This window comes from Asterias amurensis, chromosome 19 (genome assembly GCF_032118995.1).
Source record: "Asterias amurensis chromosome 19, ASM3211899v1".
Taxonomy (NCBI): domain Eukaryota; kingdom Metazoa; phylum Echinodermata; class Asteroidea; order Forcipulatida; family Asteriidae; genus Asterias; species Asterias amurensis.
Window position 1 is genome coordinate 10,567,509 of NC_092666.1, and position 27,180 is coordinate 10,594,688.

General features: G+C 38.0%; 1 protein-coding gene across 1 annotated transcript; it reads right to left on the reverse strand.

Annotated features, from left to right (window-relative positions):
- Positions 1-3,080: 3,080 nt before the first annotated feature.
- Positions 3,081-27,172, reverse strand: LOC139951301 (ubiquitin-associated and SH3 domain-containing protein B-like). The gene is made up of 13 exons (XM_071950126.1): positions 26,827-27,172; positions 20,014-20,067; positions 18,253-18,439; positions 16,997-17,195; positions 16,220-16,389; positions 14,638-14,846; positions 13,367-13,538; positions 12,340-12,505; positions 11,195-11,317; positions 10,156-10,248; positions 9,172-9,417; positions 6,790-6,896; positions 3,081-5,403 (listed from the first exon to the last, which is right to left on the reverse strand). The coding sequence occupies exons 1-13, from the start codon at positions 26,940-26,942 to the stop codon at positions 5,272-5,274; spliced, it is 1,974 nt and encodes a 657-aa protein (XP_071806227.1). The 5' UTR covers positions 26,943-27,172; the 3' UTR covers positions 3,081-5,271.
- Positions 27,173-27,180: the final 8 nt, after the last annotated feature.

The window sequence follows — 27,180 nt, forward strand, 5'->3', positions numbered from 1 at the left end:
TTTGCATCTTTTGAGTGATTTTTTCACTCTGTCCTGAGTGAAACCCCTCTGAAAGAGTGAAATAACCACCACTCTTTTTGAAGAGCCGTATGGAGGAAGCTCGAAATGTAAAAGAGTGGTGTTTTTCACTCTTTTACATTTAGAGAGTAATATTGTATACTAACAATTATTTTTGAGTAATTACCGATAGTGTCTAGAGTGCCTTTAACTTTATTCCTTTCAAACTTTTGAAGAATCTGACTTTGGATGTTTACCTTATCCGGGTCCAGAGACATGTCTGATAGATAAATCTGTTAGTTTCACATTTCTCACATCGCCATTTTTACAAAAATAAACTTTTTTACTAGTAATTCATTTAAATTAAAACATTATTGCGAATATGCAAATACACAACCATTTGCAGCAAAAAAAAAAAAAAAAAAAAAAAAGCATGAATTTCATTTTAAAGTATTTGTTAAATGCAGGGTACACTTTTGGTATTAATTTCAACGACCAGTATTCTCACTTGATGTATCCCAACATATGTATAATAATTACACCAAGTGAGAATACTAGTCTTTGACAATTAATAAAGGTGTCCACAATTATACAGGGTGTCTCAAAAAAAAAGGTAATCCTACTTTAAAGGGTTTTTATGGCCAGACTATATGTTTACCAGCAGAAAGCATGGCATCATCTTAAAGCTGAAACCTTGAGCTTTTCAATGATACATTTGGTTACATTCAAGGGTCACGCATCAGCGAGCACCATTGTCTTGAAAATGTGGTGCAAAAATGCAGTTGTTTCACTTTTAAACCCTTGTCATTCTGGCCTTCAGACTGAGTCTGTAAACCTCAGGTTGTCACAATGGTTCAGCTAACGGAAGAACAGAGAATCTTTGTGGTCAAGAAATGGTATGAAACCAGAAGTTTGCAGGCTACACGGGATGCCTTTGGAGAAGCATTCCCAGACCGAGAACCACCAGCAATGAAAACAATCTGGGCCAATGTGAGAAAGTATGAAGCACACGGAAACAGCTTCAACTGCAACAAAGGAAGTTCGGGAAAGCCAAGGACAGCGAGATCTCAGGAAAACATTGATACCCTATGACAGCAATGATTGACCACCCACGGGAGACAAGTGCAAGACGGAATGAGCCACACCACTTTTAATCGGATCACTCATCTGGACCTTCACTTCCATCTGTTCCACATCTTCACATCCGTCATGAACTTCTGCTTCCTGATCTTGCAAGAAGACATACTTTTGTGAGTGTCTTCTTGAGCGGTGTGAGAGAGATCCCAGCAAACTTCTGGTTTCATACCTTTTCTTGACCACTCTGCTGTTATTAGCTGAACCGTTTGTGACAACCTGAGGTTTACAGACTCAGTCTGAAGGCCAAAATGACATGGGTTCAAAAATGAACCAACTGCATTTTTGCACCGCAACTTTAAGACAATGGTGCTCACTGATGCGTGACCCTTGAATGTAACCAAATGTATCATTGGAAAGCACAAGGTTTCAGCTTTAAGATGATGCCATGCTTTCTGCTGGTAAACATATAGTCTGGCCATAAAAACCCTTTAAAGTAGGATTACCTTTTTTTTGAGACACCCTGTATAGGAGTCTGCTTAAACACCACCATAGCCCAATGTCATAGAGCTGCTTAAGCACAAAATAAGAGCTTTACTTACACAAAAAATTATGCTTACCATACTAAGATTACCAGCCAAAATAACATGTTAAACTACAGTTTGTGACTGGTATTATACTCATTTTGCTAAGCAGGCAATTGTTAATCAATATTCTTTTGCTAAATAGCAGCTATATGAAGTTTGACACTATGGGGTAGATTAGATAGGAACAATTGGGATGGCTTAGATGCAACAATAATCGTAACCAACTTCCTATAAAACCGCATAAAATTTACCACTGCTAGCGTTAATTTAAAGGCACTGGACACCTTTGGTAATTGTCAGAGACCAGTTTTCTCATTAGGTGTCTCCCAACATAATAATTGTGTATGCATAAAATAACAAATCTGTGAACATTTGGGTTCATTTGGTTATCGAATCGAAGTTTCAAGAGAAAAACCTTGTTGCAGAATTTTGTGTGCTTTCAGATGACTGACTGACTATAAAAAAGCTTCAGGCCTGAAGTATTTTATAAGATTAAAATATTTGAGTGAGAAATTACCTCTCACTCAACAACTATTTTTGCTACAGAGAACGCAGTTTCTTACAATATTTTAAACTATCAACAGCTCTCGCTTGCTCGTACCAAGTACGTTTTTATGCTAACAATTATTTTTAATTACCAGTAGTGTCGGGTGTCTTTAAAGCCTGTCAGATGTGGCAGATAGAAGGTTTATCATTTCTTCAATATTTTATACAGCCTAGGGGCTAGCTTTAATTTCCAAATTGGTATCAGTTGATTGAAACAGCGCCTTTTGTCCCTTAAGGGATGGATTAAATTCAGTGCTGGGATCATTCTTGAGATGAATTTAACACTTTCAATCAGAAAAATGTCAAAATATCTATTATATTAGACCTCAAAAATGTCTAATTGGTGTTTAAATATTTCAAATTATCATCTTAAATATGAATGGGTCAACATGGTACAAACGTTTGGTTTTCATAAAATCGTAAAAAGCGGAAATGTCAAAATCTTTGGCCCTCAGGGGCATTTTGTTATCCCTCATAGGCCTAAAGAGGTTTGTTTGATTGTTTGCTTTTTTTTTTGTTAGATTTTTTCTAAGTTAAAGGTAGAATCGTAGATTGGCTGTCATTGTGATGATGAAATCCAATTTGTATATCTACTTTGCTGATATATTTTTTACGGGTGTACTTTTTGTATGTCATTTTCTTAACCTTTTGCAATTTTTACTGCCATGCGCCCTCGAACAGGCTGGTCCTGAAGAGAGCGAAATATAAAATCAAGAAATTATTATTATTATTATTATTATTATTATTATTATTATTATTATTATTATTATTATTATTATTATTATTATTATTATTATTATTATTATTATTATTATTATTATTATTATTATTATTATTATTATTATTATTATTATTATTATTATTATTATTATTATTATTATTATTATTTCATACTTCCTGCGAATGTGAAAACAATACAAATTTTGACGACACAGATTCACAACGAATAATTTAAAACAGTTGACTTGTGCTCGATTCCTGCAAAATATTTGCAGCGAAACAAGCCCTGTGATGTACAAATTTGCTTCACATTCACAATCGCAAGAAGTTTGAACCGGGCTTTATCCAGAGGATACATTAAATACAGTGGACACTAGTAGTAATTGTCAAAGACCAGTCTTCTCACTTGGTGTAGCTCAACATACACATAAAATAATGAAAGAAAAAACACCCTTGTCACACGAAGCTGTGTGCTTTCAGATGCTTGATTTCGAGACCTCAAATTCTAAACTTGAGGTCTCCTGATCAAATTCGTGGAAACTTACTTTTTTCTCGACAACTAAGTCACTTCAGAGGGAGCCGTTTCTCACAGTGTTTTATACCATCAACTTCTCCCCATTACTCGTTACCAAGTAAGGTTTGATGCTAATAATTATTTTGAGTAATTACCAATAGTGTCCACTGCCTTTAAAAGTCACATGTGGAAGTTTCAGCTGACCTAATTGTTTAGAAAACAGTCAAAAAACTGCCACAGTAATTTCATCACGAAAATCGAACCTGCATGTCAGGCCTAAGCATTCACAAATGAATGCCGCAGAAATTGGAGTTTCCCAAACGCACCTTGAGGGGAGTTTTGAAGACTCAAACTTGTAGTCAAAATTTAATTAATTTCTAATCAACTGGGGTGTTTCAAACAAAATATTTGTAATTTCACAGGGGAGGAATTACAAAAACAACAAAAGTTAACTAAGTGTGACACTACATGTAAACTAACCCTAGCTTAAAACTTTAAAAAGCTGAAATTTAAAAGGAGCCAGAAAAATATAAATGTAATGTATCCTGCTTGCTTACTGCTTGTTAGGTTTCTACTTTTGAGATAAAATCTTAACTGTACACTTTATTAAGAAAAAATACTCTTTGTCTAGCTAAAGTTGTATGAAAGACACAGTTATTATTGAGAACAAATATAAAAGACGAAGTTCAGCTTAGAAGTCAAAAATTTAAATGACAGAAGGAACTTAGTAAGAAAAAGGCCTGTAAAGTTATGTGCATTACATGGGTGCTGTAAGCACAGAAATGGACCAAGGTGTTTTTTCCTGAAGGATAGACACTTAACGGCAGTGGACACTATTGGTAATTGTCAAGGACCAGTCTTCTCACTTGGTGTGTCTCAACATATGCATGAAATAAAAAACCTGTGAAAACTTTAGCTCAATCGGTCGTTGAAGTTTCGAGATAATAATGAAAGAGAAAAAAAACCTTGTTACACGAAGTTTTGGCTTTCAGATGCTTGATTTCGGGACCTCAAAATCTATTTCTGAGGTCTGGAAGTCAAATTCAAACATTTTGGTGAGAAATTACTTTGTTCTCAAAAACTACATTATTGTAGAGGGAGCCGTTTCTCACAATGTTTTGTCTACTATCAACAGCTCTCCATTGATCGTTAACAAGTAAGTTTTTATGACATCAATTATTTTGAGTGATAACCGATAGTGTCCAGTACCTTTAAGCATATTTGGTATTGGTTTAATGTCATTCCATTCGGGGCCACTGGCCAAATTGCTAGAATGTTACAACATGGGAAGAATAAATGGAGCAGCACGAAGTGACAATATTCTCAACAAGTTAATCACTTTCAAATTTAAACCACAAATACTGTCAGAAAAAACCATATATCATAATCAATATCTCTTGAGTTGTTAGGGGTGAGGCAATTTCTTAAATATATTTTGTTACTTACTCCTGTATCATTGGCATAAATTCCTTAAATTGTGAAGATAAGAAATTAATTTCAAAGAGGGTCCCCATATGGTAAAAATATGTTTTGTGATGCACTCATTTTCTTAAAAAAGAGTCACCTCAGGAAAGGGAACAAAATTACAAGTCAATCTCACTCCAAAATGGTGTAAAATGCAACTGTTTCTGACACCCTTCAAAGTGCAATTTTTGTCTCATAAAAAAAACGTTCCATAACATCACAAAACTGAACTTCAACCTTGGAGCCCCTCTTTAAAAAAAGGTCCAGTAGAGAGTCAAGCTTACATGACTAGGCAGCCAAATCCAAGCATGTAATTCTCTTGATTCTCTTGAGTACAGTCAGTGGGGTGGTACATACATGTAGGTAGAGTTACCCTTGCATAATGTGCCAGTCAAATCGCCCATTAGGTGCATGAGTAAGTGTTGGAAACGGAGGAGTTATAAGGTCCCATATACCAAAGTCGATATATTCTTGAAGAGCGATGGCGCCACAATACGGCACCTGAACAGAGGGATAAATAGAGGGATAAGATTATATTAAAATGACAAATCAGCACACTGCATGTACAAAATTTTACATTTTACATTTTACAAGAAAATAACAACAAGTTCTTATTTAGCGAATTTCACAATAACCGTCTCAATGCTTTTAACAATAGTGCCGTAGTCATTGGGCCAATAACCTTCCAATAAGGCTTTTTTATACACAATATCAACCTCTACCCTCGCAAGTACCCATTTATACTCCTTGGTGAAGAGAAGCAATTATAGTATCTCGCTCAAGGACACAAGTGTCACCTTTGGGACCCAAACCCACACTCTGATGACTTAACCACCACAACTTGAATTCGGTGCTCTCAACCACTCGGCCATGACACCCTACAGATGAGATTGTATACACATGGAAAATCTAAAAGACCAGATCTTTGTGTGAAAACGTGCACCCTGAATGTAAAGAATGTTACTCTCTACATCATTTCAAATAGATATCTGATGTTTTGGTCATGACCAAGGACCAAGCCTTGTTATCTCTGTGATGGCAAGTTTTCCTCTTTCAAGAAAATCTTAAGGTTCAGGAAGATCAGTCAAAAATCCTGAAACCAGACAACTCCTGACAATTCAGAGGTCCAAGTTGTGTTGCTTAAGCACAAATAATCGTGCTTACCAGAATAGGGTTTTAAGCCAAAAAACCTTATCACAACCACCGCTTGGGACTGGTATTCTGCTTACTTTTGCTTAGTGGAAAATTATTAAACTTTTTCTGATGGAGCAGCTCTATGAAATTGGGTATAGGGCATAGAGTTATATATAAGACTTAGAGGGCGCACTGGTGATGCTTCTTGCACAAACCCGACGGGACCACAAGGAGACACGCGCGCACCATTCTGTATGCGCATTGAATACGAAGTACACGTTGGAGTTTGTGTTTATTGAACGCTGACGCGATGCTGTTTTATCAACTTACAAAATGGCCGCACAAACACACGCTAAGCAATGCCTGTTTGTTCAACTTACAAAATGGCCACCTGCGCGCATGCTGGGGCGCGTATATACATAGGCCAGTGCGCCCTCTAGTTCTTATATATAACTCTATGGTACAGGGCCAAGTTTCACAGAGCTGCCTCAACAGAAAATACTGCTTACAAAAATCCCTGCTCAACAATATTGAGTAGGATACCCGTCACAAATTGTACATTAAGCCTGCAACCACAAAAAGTTTGCTAAGCACAGAAAAGTACTGCTTAGTATAAACAGGTTAACAGCCAACCTTACATATAGTTTGCACTGTTTTGGCTGGTGCCCCACTAAAATTTTGCTTAGCAAAGAAATTTGCCAAGCAGAATTTTCTGCTTAAAAGCTTCATGAAACTATAGGCCTCTGGTCTTACCTTCTGTACAATCTTTGAGAACTCTAACGCAGGCCTCGCTGATAGACCCTGTAGATACCGTGTGCAACCATCCAAACTACTGGCATGACCCACAATCAGAATATCACCTGGAGCAGGTCAAAGGGTAAAGGTCATATAACAATTCTAATAACAAGTATTAAAGGGACAGGACATGTTAGGTAAATGTCAAAGACCATTTAATAATAATAATAATAATAAAAAGATATTTATAAAGCGCCAAATTGCCAAATAAGGCCTCAAAGCGCTAGATACAAAGGTAAAAAAAAAAAAAACAATTTACAAAATACAACATTACAATACAGAGGGTTTCTGAAGAAAACGGTTTAAAAAGACAATTACAAAAAAGCTAAAAGGCAAATCTGGACCAGCCAGTGAAAAAGTAGAAACAACTCTACAAAAACAATTATTTAAAATAATATTGCCTAAAAAGGTATGTCTTCAAATGACGCTTAAAAATGTCAATACATGAACAGTCCTTAAGATGTGATGGAAGCTTATTCCATAAGGAGGGGGCTGCGATACTGAAGGCTCTGCCACCATAGGTAGATGTCCGAGGAGGTGAGGGCAGTTGCAAGAGGTTAAGGGATGCGGAACGAAGGGTGCGTGTGGGTTGATGACAATGAACGAGGTCCTGTATGTACGAAGGGGCAAGGTTGTGGAGTGCTTTGAAGGTAAGAATGAGAGTCTTGTAGATTATCCGTTGCGAAACTGGTAGCCAATGGAGTGATTGGAGGATTGGGGTTATATGCTCGTGACGTTTAACTCGACAGACGAAACTGGCGGCAGCATTCTGTAGGCGCTGGAGTCTGTTTAGTTCATTGGTTGGAAGGCCAATAAGAAGGCTGTTACAGCTGTCAATACGAGATGTCACGAAGGCGTGTATTAGCTTCAGTGTCGCTGGTTCGTCTAGATAGCTTCGGATTTTGCCTATCCTGTAAATGAAGGACCATCCGGCTCGGCAGATGTTACTGACATGGACCTTCATGTGAAGCTCACTATCGAAAACAACTCCTAGGCTTCGAGCTTCGGTGCAATAATCGACAACTGAGTCACCGATCATGGCTGGTGGAAGATCTGTTGAGCTGCGGAAGCGAGAGCTAAAATGAAGAATCTCTGTTTTACTGTTATTAAGCTGGAGTTTGTTGTAGACAGCCCACTCCTTAATGTCCTTCACGCAGTCCTCCAGACGATGAACTGCTGCAGTGCCCTCTGATGGCTTGAAGAGTAAGTAGAGCTGAGTATCATCAGCATACATGACATGATTGATGCAATGTTTTGTCATTATATCACTGATTGGAGCTGTGTAGAAGGTAAACAGTGAAGCACCGCAAACTGAACCTTTTAATGGTTTACAATCTGCTTTGGTGCAATATGCTGCCTATCAAACTAGGAACACTGGGACGAACTCCCTTCCTCTTAGTCATAAGTTCACTGGGTTTGTTAAAGACACAGGACACTATTGGTAATTGTCAAAGACTAATCTTCTCACTTGCTGTATCTCAACATATGCATAAAATAACAAACCTGTTAAAAATTAATCTCAATCGGTCATCGAAGTTGCGAGATAATAATGAAAGAAAAACACCCTTGTCACATGAAGTTGTGTGCTTTCAGATGCTTTCTGAGGTCTTGAAATCAAATTCGTGGAAAATAACTTCTTCCGCGAAAAACTACATTACTTCAGAGGGAGCCGTTTTAAAAGGGTTTACAAGGTCCAATGGCTGATACAGCAGTCACAGCCAGGAACACTGGGCGAACCCCTTCTCGTTTCGATAAGTGCACTGGGTCCTCTTACATGCGTTTCACAACACATGGGGCCAACGGCTTTACGTCCCATCTGAAGGACGAAGCAATGGTTAAGTGTCACGGCTGGGGATTCGCTGATCAGAAACACCAGAGTTTGAATTCAGTGCTCTTAACCGCTCGGCCACGACACTACCACAACATGAGTCACATGACAGTCCTAGATGTATCTCTACATCTGTACATCATCATCATCTACAGCAACAATAAATGAAATCATTGTATCCAATGAAATCATTTGGCTCATAAGACCAGGGCCCAATTTCATAGAGGTGCTAAGCACAAAAATTTGCTAAGCATGGAATTTCTTTCTTGATGATAACAGGGTTACCAACCAAATTTTCATGTGATTTACATGATAAGCAAACAACAGCTGAATACCAGTGACAAGCAATCTGCAGCAAATACAAATTTGATTGGTAATCCTGTTTTTGTCAAGAAAGAAATTTCATGCTAAGCAAATATTTGAGCTTAGCAGCTCTATGAAATTGGGTCCTGTGCCTGGCTCTATCGGACTATCCAAAGGCAAGGGAACCAGTCTAAAGTCAGTTGACCTACCTTCTGGATGTTCCTTAATCTCCCGTCTCAACAACGCATCTCCTCTCTTATAGTAAGATTGACAGTTCTCCTGCAGGTTGAGATCACTCGCTGATATCAGCTCCTTATAGTTAGTGTCAACGTTTAGACCGAACGCCGTCAGCTCAGAATGTGTCAGCCATTTCGGGAGGATGCCTTTACACCAAGCGAGCCACTCAAAGAGAGATGTATCGATACGTATCTTATGACAGTCGGGAGAATTCAGACCTGGTAATATAAATACAAACAATTGCGAGAATAAAGCCTACGCTATCATTAAAGGAACATGTTGCCTTGTAACCGTTTGTTATGAAATGCATATGGGTGGAAAGATGCTGTAAAAGTAGAATACAATGATCCATACAACCATGCCTCGAAATTGCACAGTTTTACTTTTACCTCGTCGACTAACACGGTCGGCCATTTATGGGAGTCAACTTTTTGACTCCCATAAATCGCAATCTTGAGGCAATGTTGTGTGGATTATTGTATTCTACTTTTAAAACATCTTTCTAATCGTATGCATTTTATAACAAACGGTTACAAATGCTTTTTATAGACCAACTCGTCCGATCCAAGGCAACGTGTTCCTTTAAATCAAAAGTTTGGGCTAGCTACATCGCTCCTTGGTAAAATTTAACTTGTCATTTTCCAATTATTTGAGTTTTAACACGGCAACACTGCAACGTTTAGAGCAGGCCTAAGTGAGGTATGACGTTTTTACAAAAAAGGAGAACGCGTTTTTGCATTGATGCTTCACAAAACTCCCTCCTGCTATTTCTGCTGTCTTTCTCTTGTACCCGTGGAAAACAGGGAATACAGACCTGGGGAGGCCCAGGAGTGTTTTACCCCACGGTTACCCCGGTAAACTTACACACTGTCCCTGCCTAGGTCCCTATTCCACAGGGTTTTGATGTTATAATTCGGCAAGCCATGACATGCCACGGCATGTATTTCTTCTCTTACCTTGCAAGATAGCCTGCGCCGTCTGAACACATCTCAGGGCGGGTGAAGAATAAACGTGAGTTATTTTTATTCCATTTTCCCTCATACTTTCGCCTGAAAAACAGGAAAGACAAGAGAAAACAGTATTTACTTTATAGTTATATTTAATCAATTTTCCACTGTACTTTCCCCCTGAACAAAAACATAAGACAAGGGAGATTGTAATTGTCAACCAAAAAGGGCCATGTAGTGAATTTAAATAATGTAAAAGTACATCAAAAAACTTCAGAGAAGGAATTATTAGCTGAGCCCAATACCATGGCACTCACTGCTTACTTCACAATTCACCTTATTTTTGACCTTTTTTTTTAAAGGCAGTGGACACTATTGGTAATTACTTAAAATAACTATTAGCATAAAACATTTCTTGGTGACGAGTAATGGGGAGAGGTTGACGGTATAAAACATTGTGAGAAACGGCTCCCTCTGAAGTGCCATAGTTTTTGATGAATTTGATTTTGAGACCTCAGATTTAGAACTTGAGGTCTCGAAATCAACTGTCTAAACGCACACAGCTTCGAGTGACAAGGGTGTTTTTTTCTTTCATTGTTATCTCGCAACTTCGATGACCGATGGAGCTCAAATTTTCACAGGTTAGTTATATTGTGCATATGTTGAGATACACCAACTGTGAAGGCTAGTCTTTGGCAATTACCAATAGTGTCCACTGCCTTTAAGAATGAATCAAGGGGAAACCCACGTCAATCAGGTAAGGACTGAAACATAAAGTGCCCCCGGCGAGATTCAAACTGGGGTCCACATGATCCAGAAGGTCGATGGCAATAAAAGATACCACTACGCCAACCAAACCGCCCAATGAATTTAGCCTGATGTATTTGTCATGGGAAAAAAATGCCACTTTGATCAGGGGTGCCAATCAAAATAACGCCATACAACCGTTAGCTGCCGTGTAGCCAGGGACCACACCCGATTATACGACACAACTTGGGATGCGGCTGCCAGGGGATCACCAGTTTACTTTTACTATTTGTGGACTTACCGGTTAACGTGGCCTGGAATTGTCCCACCTCAGTGATAGGCGAGTCCTTATTGAAACTTGGCGGACCTCCGGCACGCACAGGAACTTTCTTTGGCATGTTTATATTTTTCTTGAGGTAGTTACCTATTTGGAAAAAAAAACATCAAGTAATAAAACCAAGTAATTAAAATTGTAAATAATTTTGGGGTTGAACAAAGAAACATTTCTTAGTGTGGGACTTAACAGTATAGACTGTTCCATTTAAGCCCTCATGTGTAGGTGCTGTACACTGGCGTTGGCTGCAGCGCCATTGCTGGGTCGCGAAAGCGCGATGTGTTGTACACAAATACATAGAAAAAGAGAAAAACACAATTTCTGTGACAGGACAGCATGATATAGCGATATATAGAACACATACACTGTACCCTAAATAATTACTACTTAAAGAAAGTGGACACTATTGGTAAATGTCAAAGACCAGTCTTCTCATTTGGTGTATCCCAACATATGCATAAAATAACAAACCTGTGAAAATTTGGGCTTGATTGGTCGTCGAAGTTGCCAGATAACTATGAAAGAAAAAAACGCCCTTGTCACATAAAAGTGTGTTCTTTCAGATGCTTGATTTCGAGACTCAAATTCGTGGAAAATTACTTCTTCCTCGAAACTACGTCACTTCAGAGGGAGCCATTTCTCACAATGTTTTATACTATCAACCTCGCCCCATTACTCGTTACCAAATTAATTAGGTTTTATGCTGGTAATTATTATGAGTAATAACCAATAGTGTCCACTGCCTTTAACAGAAATTTAAGACTGAAAACTAAGCAGACAATAGGTGAGTTAAGTGCGATAGGCACAGGGACTGCAATGCGCGATTTCAAAATGTGTTTTATCTGCAAGGTTTTGAAAATAGATTTAGTATTCACTTTCTGTTACTATAAAATTATTCAATAAGATCATTCTACATAATAATGTCAAACTGTGCTGCAAGGGAACGTGTGGAAATCAATGGGGAAGACACTTAATTTGCATAAAAAGCTAAAAATTTGATGATTTTGCCACGCCCTCGTGTACAAATCATTGCATTGCCACGACCCAGCAATGGCGGTGCGAGTACAGGCAGCGTGCATCGCTAGCGCGCTTAGCACAGTCTATTAACTTACCCTCGGTATCGAATGAGTACTGCAACCACTGCTGGCCAAATGTAATATCTACTCTCTCTGCATGGCGAATAACAAAGAGACGTCTTGGCTGTTTGTGAAGATCCGTCGTCGTTGTGGCAAGGGGAATGCTGTTCGATCGCGCCGGCGTCTTGGTCAACTTGAAGAGCTACGACAAGAAAAATATCCAAGGTATTTCAGTAGTTTGAGCGGTCAGGTTGGCGTAGTGGTATCTTGCTTTAATAATTATAATAATAAAGACATTTGTAAAGTGCCTAATGCAAAAGCCTTTAAGCTTTGCCTTCCACCTGTGGTATCACGCTTTCAGTCCATACCTGACTGCATGGACTCTCCCTGGAATAATTCTTTGGGGTTTGCCTCCAACATCTAAAAGAAAAACTTAAACTTCCTTCATTGTCTTCTCTCTATATTAAGCTCTTGGCTAATAAAGTGATTAAGTTTGCTTTTCTGAGAGTCATTTACAACCACAATAAATAAATGGCTGAAATAAAATTCTGTGGGAGCAAAGGTGCAGCAGAGGAGCTCGTGATCACAAAAAAGTCCAGCATCCTCCGGTAGACAATCAGAGCATACTGATCGAAACTGTGAGTTGTTCACCACCGGTTCTTTTAAGAACCAACACAACAACTCAAAAAAAGAGATTTTCACATGGTTTTACCACAAACCTCTCCTAACTATACTCCCACAATGCAAAGGTTCAAATCCTACAAATGTATCCTAATTAGCAATTTGGTTATTTGATCTTTCATATTATGTTTTAGTGTGTGCCCGGTATCGCTCGGCTTGGCCTGCACAATCTTGTCATAGAGAGCCCGGCTTTGGCAGGACTTTCTTTGGCTAAATGCTGCAGGTCTGGTCGTGGTTTTCCTCCTGGTTTTAATGGATATGTACATGTATTGTTGTGTTTACATTGACTCTGCTGTGCCTTGAACACCTGTTAAGATTGGTTTGGCTCATTATAAATACCTACTATTTTTATTATGATTATTATTTATATGATGTCACTCACATTTGCATATTTGGACTCCTCCTCCTGAGACTGTTTTAAGAGTCCCTCTGGTGATTTGTACTGACTGGACCGATGTTCGTCTGCTCCAGGAGGGGCAGGCGGACTGGGCACTTTGTCATCAAGGTTGATCAAGACTTGATTAGCGCTCAAGGATTTTGTGAGGGGAATAACTCTGGTGAAAAACAACACAATAAGTTGAGAGATGTTCAGCACAACCAAGAAACATAACATGAAACAGAAAGTTTGATTTGTTTCTTACTCCAGAAACTACATTTCCTTTGACTAATGAATGGAATAAAAATGGTCTCTGTGTCTGAATTAGCCACTGTGGCTGTTGCCAAGAGCAACCTATATTTCAACTCATGTTACCGTGGTGATAAGCTGCAGCGGCTGCTGATTCTTAGGTAGCCTTTAGTCTATTAGTAACTTCAGTGTTCCTGGTTTGCGCCAGGAAAAAAACATTACATGGTGCTATGAAAAAGGAGTAGGTCTCATAATTCAATGGTAGTCCCTCATGCCTTGCAGGAAAATACTGTAATTTGAAGCGCCTTGAGCGACACTAATTGGGGGATATGAGCGCTATATAAGACGCCACTATTAATTTATTTGTTTTTTGTTTGTTTTAGTCTGATTTTGTTATGTAAACCTGAGTTTGTTTTTTTCTCTTCACTCCTGAGATTAATTAGTTACTTCTGCTGGTCAATTAGAGCTATCACCTTTGTAGATTTTGGTTGTCCTAATTTGGAGGCAATTTCAGTCTGAATCTTCTTGGACCACTACAGTTTTTTAGTCATCTTTGTAAATCTTGTTCTTTTTCAAATATTGGTGTTTTATATTTGATCGTTTTCTTGTATTTTAACTTCTTTGAAACTTGTACTTTTATATCTTTGTACAGTTGTAATTTGACTGCAATTCAGCCTTCGGCAGCGATGGTCTTTGTTTTTATGAACCAGGGCCCAATTTCATAGCGCTGCTTAACGGTAAGCAAATTTGCGTGCTTACTGTAGCAGAAAAATTTAATTAAGCCTTAGCGTATTTCACAGGTTAGCAGAAAAATTGGGCGGCCATATTGCGTGTTTACCGTGGATTTGCATTGTGACGTCATTTATTTTCGTGCGGTAAGCACCGGAAGGTTAGCATGCCTTTTCGTGTGCTTACGGTTAGCAGCGCTATGAAATAGATATTGCACAGTAAGCACAAAATCGGCCTCTAAGCAGCGCTATGAAATTGGCCCCATGTCAAATCAAATCAAATCAAATTATTAATATCACCTGTGTACTGTCCATGTGTCTGACTCCGGTGCCTTTTCTGTGTAGTTACCCGGAAACATTCCGTTCAAACCTGTCTGATGAGATGTGCCCTTATACCAGCCGTCATTACTCCCTCTGGCATCCGTACCAGACATAAAGATGTAGTCGTCGGGAATGAGTTCCAGTTCGTCTTCTGCGCGCGGTGTGTGTGAGTAAAGGACCCTTAAAACCTGAGAAGGAATGGGAAATTTTATAGATGTTAAATTTGCATCGGGGATAATAATAATAATAATAATAATAACTAGTTCTTGTAATGTGCATTTCACAGTAACCGTCTCAACACGTTTTACATTAGTCCCCTGGTCATCCGGAAAATAAAATTCCTTTAATCCTTCTCAGCTTTAAAGGCAGTGGACACTATTGGTAATTGCTAAAAATAATTATTAGCATTAAACCTTTCATGGTGACGAGTATTTGGGAGAGGTTGATGGAATAAAACATTGTGAGAAACGGCTCCCTCTTGATTTCGAGACCTCAAGTTTAGAATTTGAGGTCTCGAAATCAAGCATCTGAAAGCACACAACTTTGTGTGACCAGGGTGTTTTTTTCTTTCATTGTCATCTCGCAACTTCAGCGACCAATTGAGCTCAAATTTTCACAGGTTTGTTATTTTATGCATATATTATGTTGAGATACACCAAGTGAGAAGACTTGTCTTTGACAATTACCCGTTGTCTTTAAGGGGAGTATACAGCCTGGACAAAAGGGTAGTGCTCCTAAGGCTTTTTTCATAAACAATATCAACCTCTACCCTCGCAGGTACCTATTTTATACCCCTGGGTGCAGAAAAGAATATTAATTTTGCTTTTAACCTTACCCTAATGTTTGTAAGCACTGTATACTCCAGTACTTTCCCCGGGTTCTGTGAAAACAATCACAGGCATCCTTCTCGGGTGGGATTCAAACCCACAACCTTTGCTAATCAAGAGCAGATGAGATTGCCCGGTAGCTAGAGGCAGTTCGAATCCTATGTGTTTTAGCAGCGGGTACTGCAACAATTTAATTTGCATCTTGGATAAAGAGACGAGATACTCATTTGGGTGTTCAGTCCCTACTTGAAGGAGTGGGTTTTTCCTGGAATAATTCTCTGGGGTTTTCCTCCCACATCTAAAACTGACTCTTCATCATTGTCTTCTCTCTTCTCGTTTGGCTCTTATAAGAGCGCTGAGAATATATATGGGGTGTCGTGGCCGAGCGGTTAAGAGCACCGAATTCAAGCTCTGCTGATTCTGTTCAGCAGAGTGTGGGTTCGAATCTCGGTTGTGACACTTGTGTCCCTATTACTGCTTCTCTCCACCCAGGGGTAAATGGGTACCTGTAAGGGCAGAGATGGTTCTTGTGATTGATTTAGCCGAGTAGCACATTTGTTGCACAAGGCTGTATACTGCCCAGGGAGGTGAGATGGTCTAAGGAGTGAATTAAGGCCCAGTGACCAGGGGAAATAATTTGAAGCGCTTTGAGACACCCATTCGGGAGTGAAAAAGCGCTATATAAACTCAAATATTATTATTATATCCAGATCCAGAAGCTCCATCTTTCTTACCTCTGTCTTAGCAGCTCGTGGGTCTCGTGAGTACAACCTGAGCTCCCATCTTGCTGCGGCGTTGATACTTACTTCCTTAGACAGTTTCTCTAAGACGTCGTGGTGTGAGGTGTTAAACTGATACGCTAAGGTCATGTGAAGCTGCTTCTTGTGGGGATCAACTTTCACCCCTGAAAACAAAAAAGAAAATTAAAATCTTACCGCACACTCAAACAAACAAGTCTGATTGTCTTTAATGCTGTTGTTTACATTCCACCTTAAAACTTATTAAATTGTTGTTACTTTTTAATTGCAAGTTCGCCCAAAACAAGACTTAAAGTCACTTCTGATATGGGGCTACATAGGATGGAGGGAAACATGCACCATGAAATAAAGCTGTTGGAATGGCTCTTTGTTCTACATCTTTACAAAGCTAGGGTGTATGGATGAGAAAAAGTAGAAAGCCTGGTGTCACCCTCAAACATTCTGATAGGAGGAAGCAGACACACTGGTGGCACTTTTACCATGAAAGTATCTGTTGAAAACACACACACTGGCTAATCGACCTATGGTGCGAAAAAGTAAACTACAACAAAATACAATGGAGTAACTTTTATGTGCCAACAACTTTTCCAAAATGTTAAGGTCCTTGGTAAACAAAATGACATTATGTTACCTCACGTTATATTGTGATCCCATACTTTTGTTACTCTTAACTTTTTTTTTTTTTTTTTTTTTTTTTTTTTAACAAAATTTGACCCTTAACTCTTTCCCCATGGTACCTCCTATAAGACCTACCTGCTTTTCTAAGTGCCCCAGTGGCAAACTGCGCTGTCAATCTACGCATGTAGTCAGCGTGTGTTTCCTCGACAAACAGCCCAATGAAGTTTGCCGATGAGTAATGTTCTAGTGTGACCGTCTCTGGAGCTGTTTGTTCAAGCTCCTCCATGGCTTGCTGTAAAGCTGCCGTTAACATCTCTACATTGCTGTCTACACACTGGGAAAAAAAAAGAGTCAGAGAGTCCAAGAGAATTATTTAGTAAAAAACAATGTTGTGGGCCCAATTCCATAGAGCTGCTAAGCAAAAAAGTTTGCTTAGCATGAAATTTCTTCCTTGATAAAAACAGGATTACCGACCAAAATTCCATTTGTTGCATATTGCTTGTTACTGGTATTCAGCTGTTGTTTGCTTATCCTGAAAATCACGTGGAAATTTGGTTGGTAATTCTGTTTTTATCAAGGAAGAAATTTCATGCTAAGCAAATTTGTGTACTTAGCAGCTCTATTAAATTGGGCCCTGCAATGTGTTTGAGCGTGAAACCATACCATACACTCTTGATTTGTTCAGATGTAGAACAAGGAGTCACTCCAACAGCTTGATCAGGTACTGCATCTCTTGCCTGGTGGATGTTTCCCTCCATCCTACAATCTGGTCTGTTTTATGAGGAATATCAATTCCTGCCTCCCGCTCTCCCATTTTTTTTAAATGTTTAATCATTTCTGTACCTACAAGCAGGATGGCTTTAAGCCATGTTTGGGGCGAACTTGCATATAAAAAAAATAATAAAAACAAATGTTGCATGTTTGTAGGTCTAGGCGACTAATTTACTACTCGACAAGTCACACCTCAATCAGTCGCAACTACTACACTAGTTGTGAATAATTTGTGCCGCAAGCACAATATAGTAAAGTTCAAGCTGAAAGGATTGAAAGATTGTGTCACTGATGTCTGATTGTGTTTTGTAAGTCAATTGTGTTGTCATGAATAGTCATGAGCGACACAATTGGTTTACCACAACTAGGTAGACACAACTATTTTTGTAGTAGTTGTGGCAACATGCTAAAAAGAAAATTGAAAAACGGTAGACTCGACTAATGATGTAATAGTTGCGACTACAACACTAGTCTGAGTAAGTTCTTATTAATTTGGTCTCAACACTTCGACTAGCCTGCTCTAGTGAATGTGGGGTAATACAGATAAAAGATGAAGATTGGCTAAAGAAGTTGAAACAGGGTGTGCAAACACCCTGTTTAACACTAGAGTCTCTACTTACGGGAAAGAATGAGCACAACGTAACATGAGGCAGGAGACTGTGTGCTCCATTTCTCCCGCAATGCTGAAGAGACTTCGTCCAGAACTCATCGAGTTCTTCACCTAGAGGTCCGACTGGACATGCGTAAAGGACGTACTCCCTCGGTGATGGCTCGTCCAGCATTGGGTCATCAACATGATCAAGAAGCCTGGAAGAGGATAACCAAAAAACAGTTGTCATTAAAGTCACTACACACTATAATACTCAAAATAGTTGTTGGTTTAAAAACTTAATTCGTAATGAGCAATGGAGAGCTGTTGGTAGTATAAAACATTGTGAGAAACAGCTCTCTTTGAAGTAACACAGTTTTTGAGAAAGGGGTAATTTCTAACTCAATAAAAGACTTCAGGCCTGAAGCCTTTTTTAGGCATCTGAAACCACACTAAATTTATGCACCAACAGAACAACTGAACAAGGTTGTTGTCTTTTCTTTTATTAATCTCTTGGAACTTTGATGACCAATCAAGTCCAAATTTTCACAGATTTGTTATTATACATTTGTTGGGATGCACAAAGTGAGGATACTGGTCTTTGACAATAGACCCTTCCCATGAAATATGTAAATTGCACACAGCGCGTGGGCACTAAAATTTTGGTTAGCAAAATGAGGGAACATCGCGCTGTTTTGTACGGGGCTAGCGTTTGCCAACCAATAGGGTCTGTACGCATGCGTGAATGTAATTAGCAAATTTGATGGGAAGGGTCCATAACCAAAGGTGTCTGGGGGTCGATTTTACAAAAGAGTTAGGACTAGTCCTAACTTCACTTCCCTAAAATAATCACAAAACGTCTCGAGGACCAAGTCTCAAGTCTACGAGGTCAAGTCTAAAGTCTCTGAAGTCCAGTCAGAATCAACTCAAGTCCTAAAACCAGAGAACAATTAAGACTTGATTCAAAGTGTCAGCCTTAAGTCTGACACTCCACAAAAGATTTGTGAAAATTGTGTCTGTAAAAAAAAATGTTCAGAAGAGTTCTGCTATTTACATGTACAAAAGGTTCATCCAAAGATATGATCTAAATAGACTCTACATTGTAATAATGTTCTTGCCAAACTGATAACTACACTAAAAAATATTTCACCTAAAGTTGATCTTGTGACCTGTCGGGGGTAGATAAGGGCGTAGAACAGGAAAGGACGTGCAGTACGTGTACAGATGTACACACACTAAACAAGTGATGTACAGGATGTGTCATGTTTGGTATTACACATCCTCTTGAAGATAAATCTAAAAAAAATACATTTCCTTTATTTTGTAGTATTTACAGAGCATCCTTTAAGACCTTTAAAGACATTGGACACTATTGGTAATTGTCAAAGACTAAGTCTTCACAGTTGGTGTATCTCAACATATGCATAAAATAACAATCCTTGTCATACGAAGTTGTGTGCTTTCAGATGCTTGATTTCGAGACCTCAAATTCTAAACATTGTCTCGCAATCAAATTCGTTGAAATAACTTCTTTCTTGAAAATGACCTCACTTCAGAGGGAGCTGTTTCTCAAAATGTTTTTTACTATCAACCTCTCCCCATTACTCGTTAGCAAGTAAGGTTTTATGCTAATAATTTTGTTGAGTAATTACCAATAGTGTCCACTGCCTTTAACATGTTGCCTCCATCTTGATCATTTTCCTCATATCCAACAAAAATAATGAATGCTCATATTATAATCATTTTGCAATAAGGTTGGTTGGGACTGTTGATTAAACTGATGAATACTTACCAGTCTGACGCCAGCTGAATATCCTGGTGCCCTGTAGCTGCCAATGCTTTCTCACTGTAGAAAACAAGAAAAACACATTCAAACAATCAGCGGTCAGGGTTTAAAAACGCCTTCTAGCATTTCCAGTTTTGGTTTCAGTCATGTCAGTACAGTGAATTTAAAAGAGAGGGAAAAAGGTTCCACCATTTTACATCTTTCAAAACAGAGTCTTTGTGAGTAGGATTTGAAACTTTGCATGGTGAAAGTATAAAACTAAGAGAGGTTTGTGGTAACACCATTTTAATAAATAACCTCTCTTTTCGAGTAGTTTTGGTTCTGAAAAGAACCGGTGGTTAACGACTCTTAAGCTTGAGCATTTGAGCTCTTTTAAGAGTTAGTAAAAGGTCATAAAATACAAACATCAAAAGAGTTAACAATAACAAGCAAAACGCAACATCAAACAGGGACCTCTAAATTTCACTTTCTATGCATCAATTGACCCAACCTTCAGACATTGTTCCTTGAGGTGAAAGTACTTCAGTGTTAAATTTGTCCAGAGTATAAATTCCAAACTTAAATCCCTTCAGGTCCCTTGGTAATCAACCATTGACCTTTCAAGTTTCATTCATTGCATGTTCAGAGACTATTCATTCAGTAAAGTGAGCAAACACTGGTTGACGTTGACAGAGTATGGAGCTGCACTCATGGAACTGAAACTAAACTAGTCTTATTGAGGGATTAGGCATACCCTTTGGCGGTCAATACAACAAAACAATACAGAGAAACCTGGAAAAGAAAGAATTACTTTTGCTTATCAGTTCTTCAAGGTCTCAACATTTGACTAGTATTTAAAATTTGTTTTTTTTTCAACAATGTGTAGGCTATACATGTATGAGGCTCGTCAGGAATCCCTTATAGAGGAAATGACGGCAAAATGACTAATGAATTTGATTCAATGTTAATAATTGTTTTACATGCTTGAACATGCTTTTCCATAACAGTAGAAATATTTTTTTTTTAAATAAAAGAATAACAAATTATACTGTGAATTAAGTTAAACAATATTTACACAATACTGTAGATGGAATTGAAACTGTAGACCTAAAGGACCTATCACACACAAGGGCATCAAAATTCTTACACTAAAGGGGCTAAAATAAAACAATAAAGAACAAGAGAAAAAGTCTGGCTGCCGTTAAAAATATGAACACAAGATTGTGGTAGAAAAGAGCTCTTTAACAAATAGGTTCTACACTTGAGACTTCTCAGCCTCCTACCAGACCTCATCTCCTCATACTGTCATAGAATATATGAAATGGATGTGTTTCTTTTTTTGTACTATGCAAGTAGTTCACCTTTTCTACTGTCAGAACAAAGTCTCTAAACTTCTTAAAATGGTTTAAAATACCATTTTATTTGACAGGAAATTTGAACCTTAAAAAAAATGAATCTGTCACATGTCTGTACATCCAAAGATACATTTTTGTTGTGCTCCAATTAAAAGATAAAACTCATAGTTGCTTTGATTGAGTATTTAACAACTCAAACGGAAACTGAAAGTCTCTTTTTTTAAACAAAACCATAAATATGTTGTATTTGAATTTTGTTTTAATCCAGCATTTTGGGATTTTACCTCAACCTGCACTAGTATTTTGGTATTTTAGGTCGTTTTGATGTAAGGTCAGAGATTTTTAGTTTCATTCATAAAGACTCTATTTATTGGAATAGAAGTGGACCACAAAAACGAAAACATTATTTGTGTATTTAAAACAAAATAAATAAATACATTTTGCATTAAAAAAAATGTAAAACAAAATTGACCAAACTGCCTTGAAAATACAACTTTCAAAGATTTTTTTTCACTTTTTTTATAAAAAGTTAAATTCCAAAAAGGAGACAGTGTCAGTTTTTCTTTAGTCTCTACGTACAGAACCTTGCACTGCCAGTGCCCTTGTTGTGTATTAGGCTACAATAAGCAGGTTTAAGCATATAATGTTGTGATCTAAAAATTGAGAAGCCATTAATGACACCACACAATATGGATGCTCAAACTGGTGTATTTTTTTTGTATTTAAAGGGACACACCAGCTCACCGTTTACGCAATTTAGGGGTGTAGAATCATAAATAATGTTTTTATAGATGGTTGCTGTAAAAAAAAGAAAATCAAAATGTCACGTATTTAGCGAAAAATGAAAAAAAAAAAAAACGGCCATATAACAAGCTTCCGTTACACGGACTCTTTGAATGTGAATCTTACGTTAGATTTTTCACCATTATTTAAATTTTGTAGCGATAATTTGAATACATGATCTTTTTCATCAATTATTCGTAAATAGTTTTGTAAAAAAAATATTTAAATTTGGTTAAGTAAGTTACTTTTAGACGTGATTGTTTGTACCACTTTTTGGTTAGGACAATCATGCGACCTGCGTTTTTGTCTTAAAATGCTCAAAAACGGCTAAATTTGATGATTTTTTTTAAGGACTGTTCTTCTTCATTCCTGGAAGACCGTTGAAGTCATATCTTAGTCTATTTTGTAGCCCAAATAGCCCAATTCGGCCGGTGTGTCCCTTTAAAGCATGGCAGTAATAATTGGTAAGTGTCAAAAACCAGTCTTCTTACCTGCTGTATCTCAACAATATGCATATCATAACAAACCTGTGAAAATTTGAGCTCAATCAGGTCATCAAGGTTGGGAGATAATAATGAAAGAAAAAACACCCTTCTTGTCACACAAAGTTGTGTGCTTTCAGATGCTCAATTTTGAGACCTCAAATTCTAAATCTGAAGTCTCAAAATCAAATTTGATGAAAATTACTTCTTTCTCGAAAACTACCGTACTTTAGAGGGAGCTGTTTCTCACAATGTTCAACCTCTCCCGATTACTCGTAATCAAGAAAGGTTTTATGCAAATAATTATTTTGAGTAATAACCAATAGTGTCGACTGCCTTTTAAAAGCATAGTATGTTGTGACCTAAAAATTGTGAGAAGTTGAAGCTATAACAAAGCTTCAACTATAGCTTCAACTTCTCACAATTTCAACTTCTCACAATTATTTAGTGAGGAGCCATTAACGATGTGGATGCTCAAACAGTATTTTTATGTATAAAGCATGCCAGTATTAACACCCTATTTCCACGTATTTTGTAGGCCTATATAGATTCTTTATTGAAAATGTGTGTACACGTGCCCTTGAACTTTGCAAGAATATGTGGAGTCTCTTCACAAATTGATTGTTACGCACAATGGTCCATTGAGCATATAAATGGCATTAACAATTACACATGCATGACATGTTGTACACAGGGCATTTTTAAAATACTAAAATAAAAATAGAGTGTGACTGTACAAAAACACAAATTTCTAGGATTAGCCATGTCAAGTTTTGTGCTAGGTTTCGGGATAGATCCCACTGAAGTAATAGGCCCTACAATTGTGTTGTTTTTATGAAGTGGGAAATGTGTCTAAAAGCATTTACAACAAAAATGCAAATTTAGTAAACTTGTGTATTTTGATGTCTGCAATCTGTCAATGCTGTTGTACATTTGCTGAATTGCTAAAAAGCAAGTCGTTTTACAAAGTGAAAAATGTGTCCAATAAAGCTTTGAAAAATTGAAAATTCTGCAAATTTTTTGTTTTTGATCTGTCACTTTTTATGCTGTTTTACAAATTACACACAATTTCACAACATAAAAAACAATTACATTTTAATAAAAAGGCAAACAAAATATTTAAAAAAAACAAAAACAAAAACTGAGGAATTAAAGCACTATAAAAACTGCTTACAATGTATGCTTTTGAAGCATGCAATGAAGGGGACAAGCCAATAAAGTAATACCTGGGACTACACTACAGGTAAAGAAACCAAAAGGCCAAAATAATTGTTAGAATAAAAACTTATTTGGTAACGAGCAATGGACAGCTGTTTACATGTATAATAAAACATTGTGAGAAACAGCTCCATCTAAAAGTCACCTGGTGGAAGTGGTATTTTTTCAAAATAAAGCTTTTGTCACTAATAATAGGGTGTTTTGATGAGTGGAATGTGAATAAACAGTTAACTAAGGTTTTAAAAAATCAGTTCTTATGTTATTTACAAATTTAAGAGTAGACCTCGACCCGAGAGGGCGCTGTTCGTGACGTCAATCGAGGCAGACTTTGCCTGTAATGCGTAGAGTAAACACAATTGCAAAGTACATGTATCGACCAAGTCGTGAGTTTGTACGTTTAAAAAATAAATGCCGACCAGGTGTTTTGCTGCTGAATGCAAAAAAACACTTTTTGAAATGTACCAACTCACGACTTGGACGTACATGTACTTTGCACATGTGTTTACTATACGCATTGCAGGCAAAGTCTGCCTCGTTTGACGTCACAAAAGGGGTAGGCGGAGTCAGCCCCCAAACAACTATTTTTTAAACATATAAATCGTGATAAACAATTACTAAAAAAATTGTTTTATTGTTCGTAAGCATATACTCTGTTTGAAAGAAAAAAAATTATATTTCCAGGTGACTTTAAGTTAAGTATTTTTTGAAAAAGAAGTAATTTTCAACTAAAATATTTGAATTTGATTTTGAGACCTCAGAATTAGATTTTGCGGGGAGGTCCTGCAATCAAGCATCTGAAAGCTCACAACTTTGTGTGACAAGGGTGTTTTTTCTTCCATTAACTCACAACTTTGACGACCAATTGAGTTCAAATTTTCACAGGGTTGTTATTTTGTGCATTAATGTTGAGATACACCAAGTGAGAAGACTGGTCAAAGGTGCCCAGTGTCCTTACATGTGTGTATTAAGACACACAGACACCCCTCTGGCTATTACATCAATGGATGACATACATGTAGTGACTGACACATTATACATATGTCTTCAAGTGACAGGATGCAGTGAAATTCAATTCATCAGTGAAAAACAGGACTTGTGTTACCATGGTTACAATACTCAATGTAGTTAAACCATGGTTGTCCTTCCAAGAGTTGCCAGCTGCTTCAACTAAAGTGACCAACATCCTTGAGTACAGGGTTCAAGTGCAGGTCACAATCAATGAATAGCAAAGCACTCCAAGGCCTAACATTCTGTTCCCAAGCATTTCAAATTACTGTTTGTTGTTATAAATTTTATTCAAAAAGGCTTAGTAATTTTTAAAATAAAAAAACCTTGGCAAAAACTACAAAATTGATACTATCCTTACAGGTGTCATTGTTAATACTCAAACAAAAACTCAAAACTGACAATGAAAACACTGCTGCTGAGTTTTAAAGGGTGATGTACTTTTTCCTAACACAAAACACAATGTCCACATAGATTAGATACATTAAACAGTTTGAAGATTATGAGCTTCACTTGAAATGTTACTTACTGAAGTAATGTAGTTTTTTAGAAATGAGTAAACAAATAATTTTTGTCTCAGTTTTAGCATGTTAAACCGTATTAACCAGTTATGCTATATATGGTATAATACAATCTGGTTAGGCCTAATGGGATTTTACATGCTAAATGTAAAATATTTTTTGTCTAACTTGAGACGAAAAGCATTTTGTGACTTGTTTTACCCATTTCTCAAAAACTACAGAACCTCAGATGGTAATATTTGAAGGGACGCTTTCCTCTATCATTATCTTCAAACCCTGTAAGTTTAATGTAAATCTGTGGAAAAATTAAAAAGTACCCAACTCCTTTAATAAGGGAATAAAAGGGTAGCAACGAGTTCTCCAACGGCCGTTTAAAGCCGGCAGGGTCGGCAGCCGTGTGATAAAGGCCCGAGCCTGGCGCCATACGGAAACTTTTCCACTTGCGATAACGTGACCCTTCCCTTCGCCGCCAGGAGGGTTACGTTATCACACTAGGCTATAGTAGCTGTAAGTAGGGAAAGAAGTACTCCTAGATCTATAAGGTTTGTTCCACTATCATTCCCCGTAACGCCACGGGAGGCCTAGGACCTATACTGTCATAGCCTTTAGTCAAGGCGCACGCGGCACACCGGATGGCATGCACAGCCCCAAAAATGTAACGCATGAAAAAAGACTATCACCGCGAGCCTTTAGCCTTTACCAACTCGTTTTGGGGGCCTTAAATGTTTTTCTTTACATTTGCCATTGATTTTGGTGGGAGAAAATGTAGCGTCATGCAAGTAATTGTGGAGCCTTCTTATTGGCCAGCAACTCACCACGCTAATGCATTATGCATTACATTTTCTCCCACTAAAATCGTTGGCAAATGTAAAGAAAAACATAAGGCCCCAAACGAGTTGGTAAAGGCGCTTCGCGGCTTCGCTGCTCACGGTGATAGTCTTTACATTTTTGGGGTTGTGCGTGCCATCCGGTGTGCCGCGTGCGCCTTGACTATAGAGTAAAAACTAAAGGCTCTGTCACTGAACCGTCCTACAAACTCAAGCCAACAGTCAACATGAAAACATACTGGATAGTTCTCAGATACATTGTACAAAATCAATCATGTAGTGTAGCCCAGGTTGGACTCCTCCGTTGCTAGTTTTGCAGGCAACGCAGTGCAGTGGCACTGACTGACGTCCTACCAGGGCTACATGTAATGCAGACATGCAATGCTAAATAAGTGAGAGTAGTCAGTAAACTCATGAAAGTTGAGGCAACATATTATTATTAAATAGTATTAGCCCCCCCCCCCCCCCCCTATTAAGTTACTGTATATGATTATGAATATGATAAGTGTGGGCCCCATCGCATCGGGACCCCACCTCCCACCCCCATCAAATTAAAATCAAAGTAATTAAATTGACCAGGTTGTGTATTTCCTGTTAGGACGAACAGGGATCAAAATAGGTGTTCAGTTACAGAACAAAAAATACTTACACCCTGTGTTTCGGAAATCCCATGCTCATCAAAATATCCATAGCGCTGGCTGCTGATTTTAAACTAGCCTGCCGAATGGTACGCCGATGGTTGATAATTCCCGCTGCACTCGCCATCTCGCATGTCTTCAAAGTATACTAATTTATACGACTAGACAATCCGGTGAAATATACACAGGAAATTATCACCTACTCTAACGACGTTACGCCCTGAAATTATAACATCAAAACCAATCAACCACACTATGGTTTGACTGTCATTACTGTAAACATAGACCCACGGGTTCATCCGGACGAACCAGGAAGTAAAATGCTTTACAGACGGGGACGCTCCGATCAAATGGAGCTATTTGAT

Coding starts and splice junctions, on each gene's coding strand:
- LOC139951301 (XM_071950126.1), bottom strand. CDS start 26,942: ATGGCGAGTGCAGCGGGAATTATCAACCATCGGCGTACCATTCGGCAG. Junction 14,847..16,219: donor CACGAGCTGCTAAGACAGAG/GTAAGAAAGATG, acceptor ATTCCTTCTCAG/GTTTTAAGGGTCCTTTACTC. Junction 12,506..13,366: donor AGGAGTCCAAATATGCAAAT/GTGAGTGACATC, acceptor TTCTTGTCGTAG/CTCTTCAAGTTGACCAAGAC.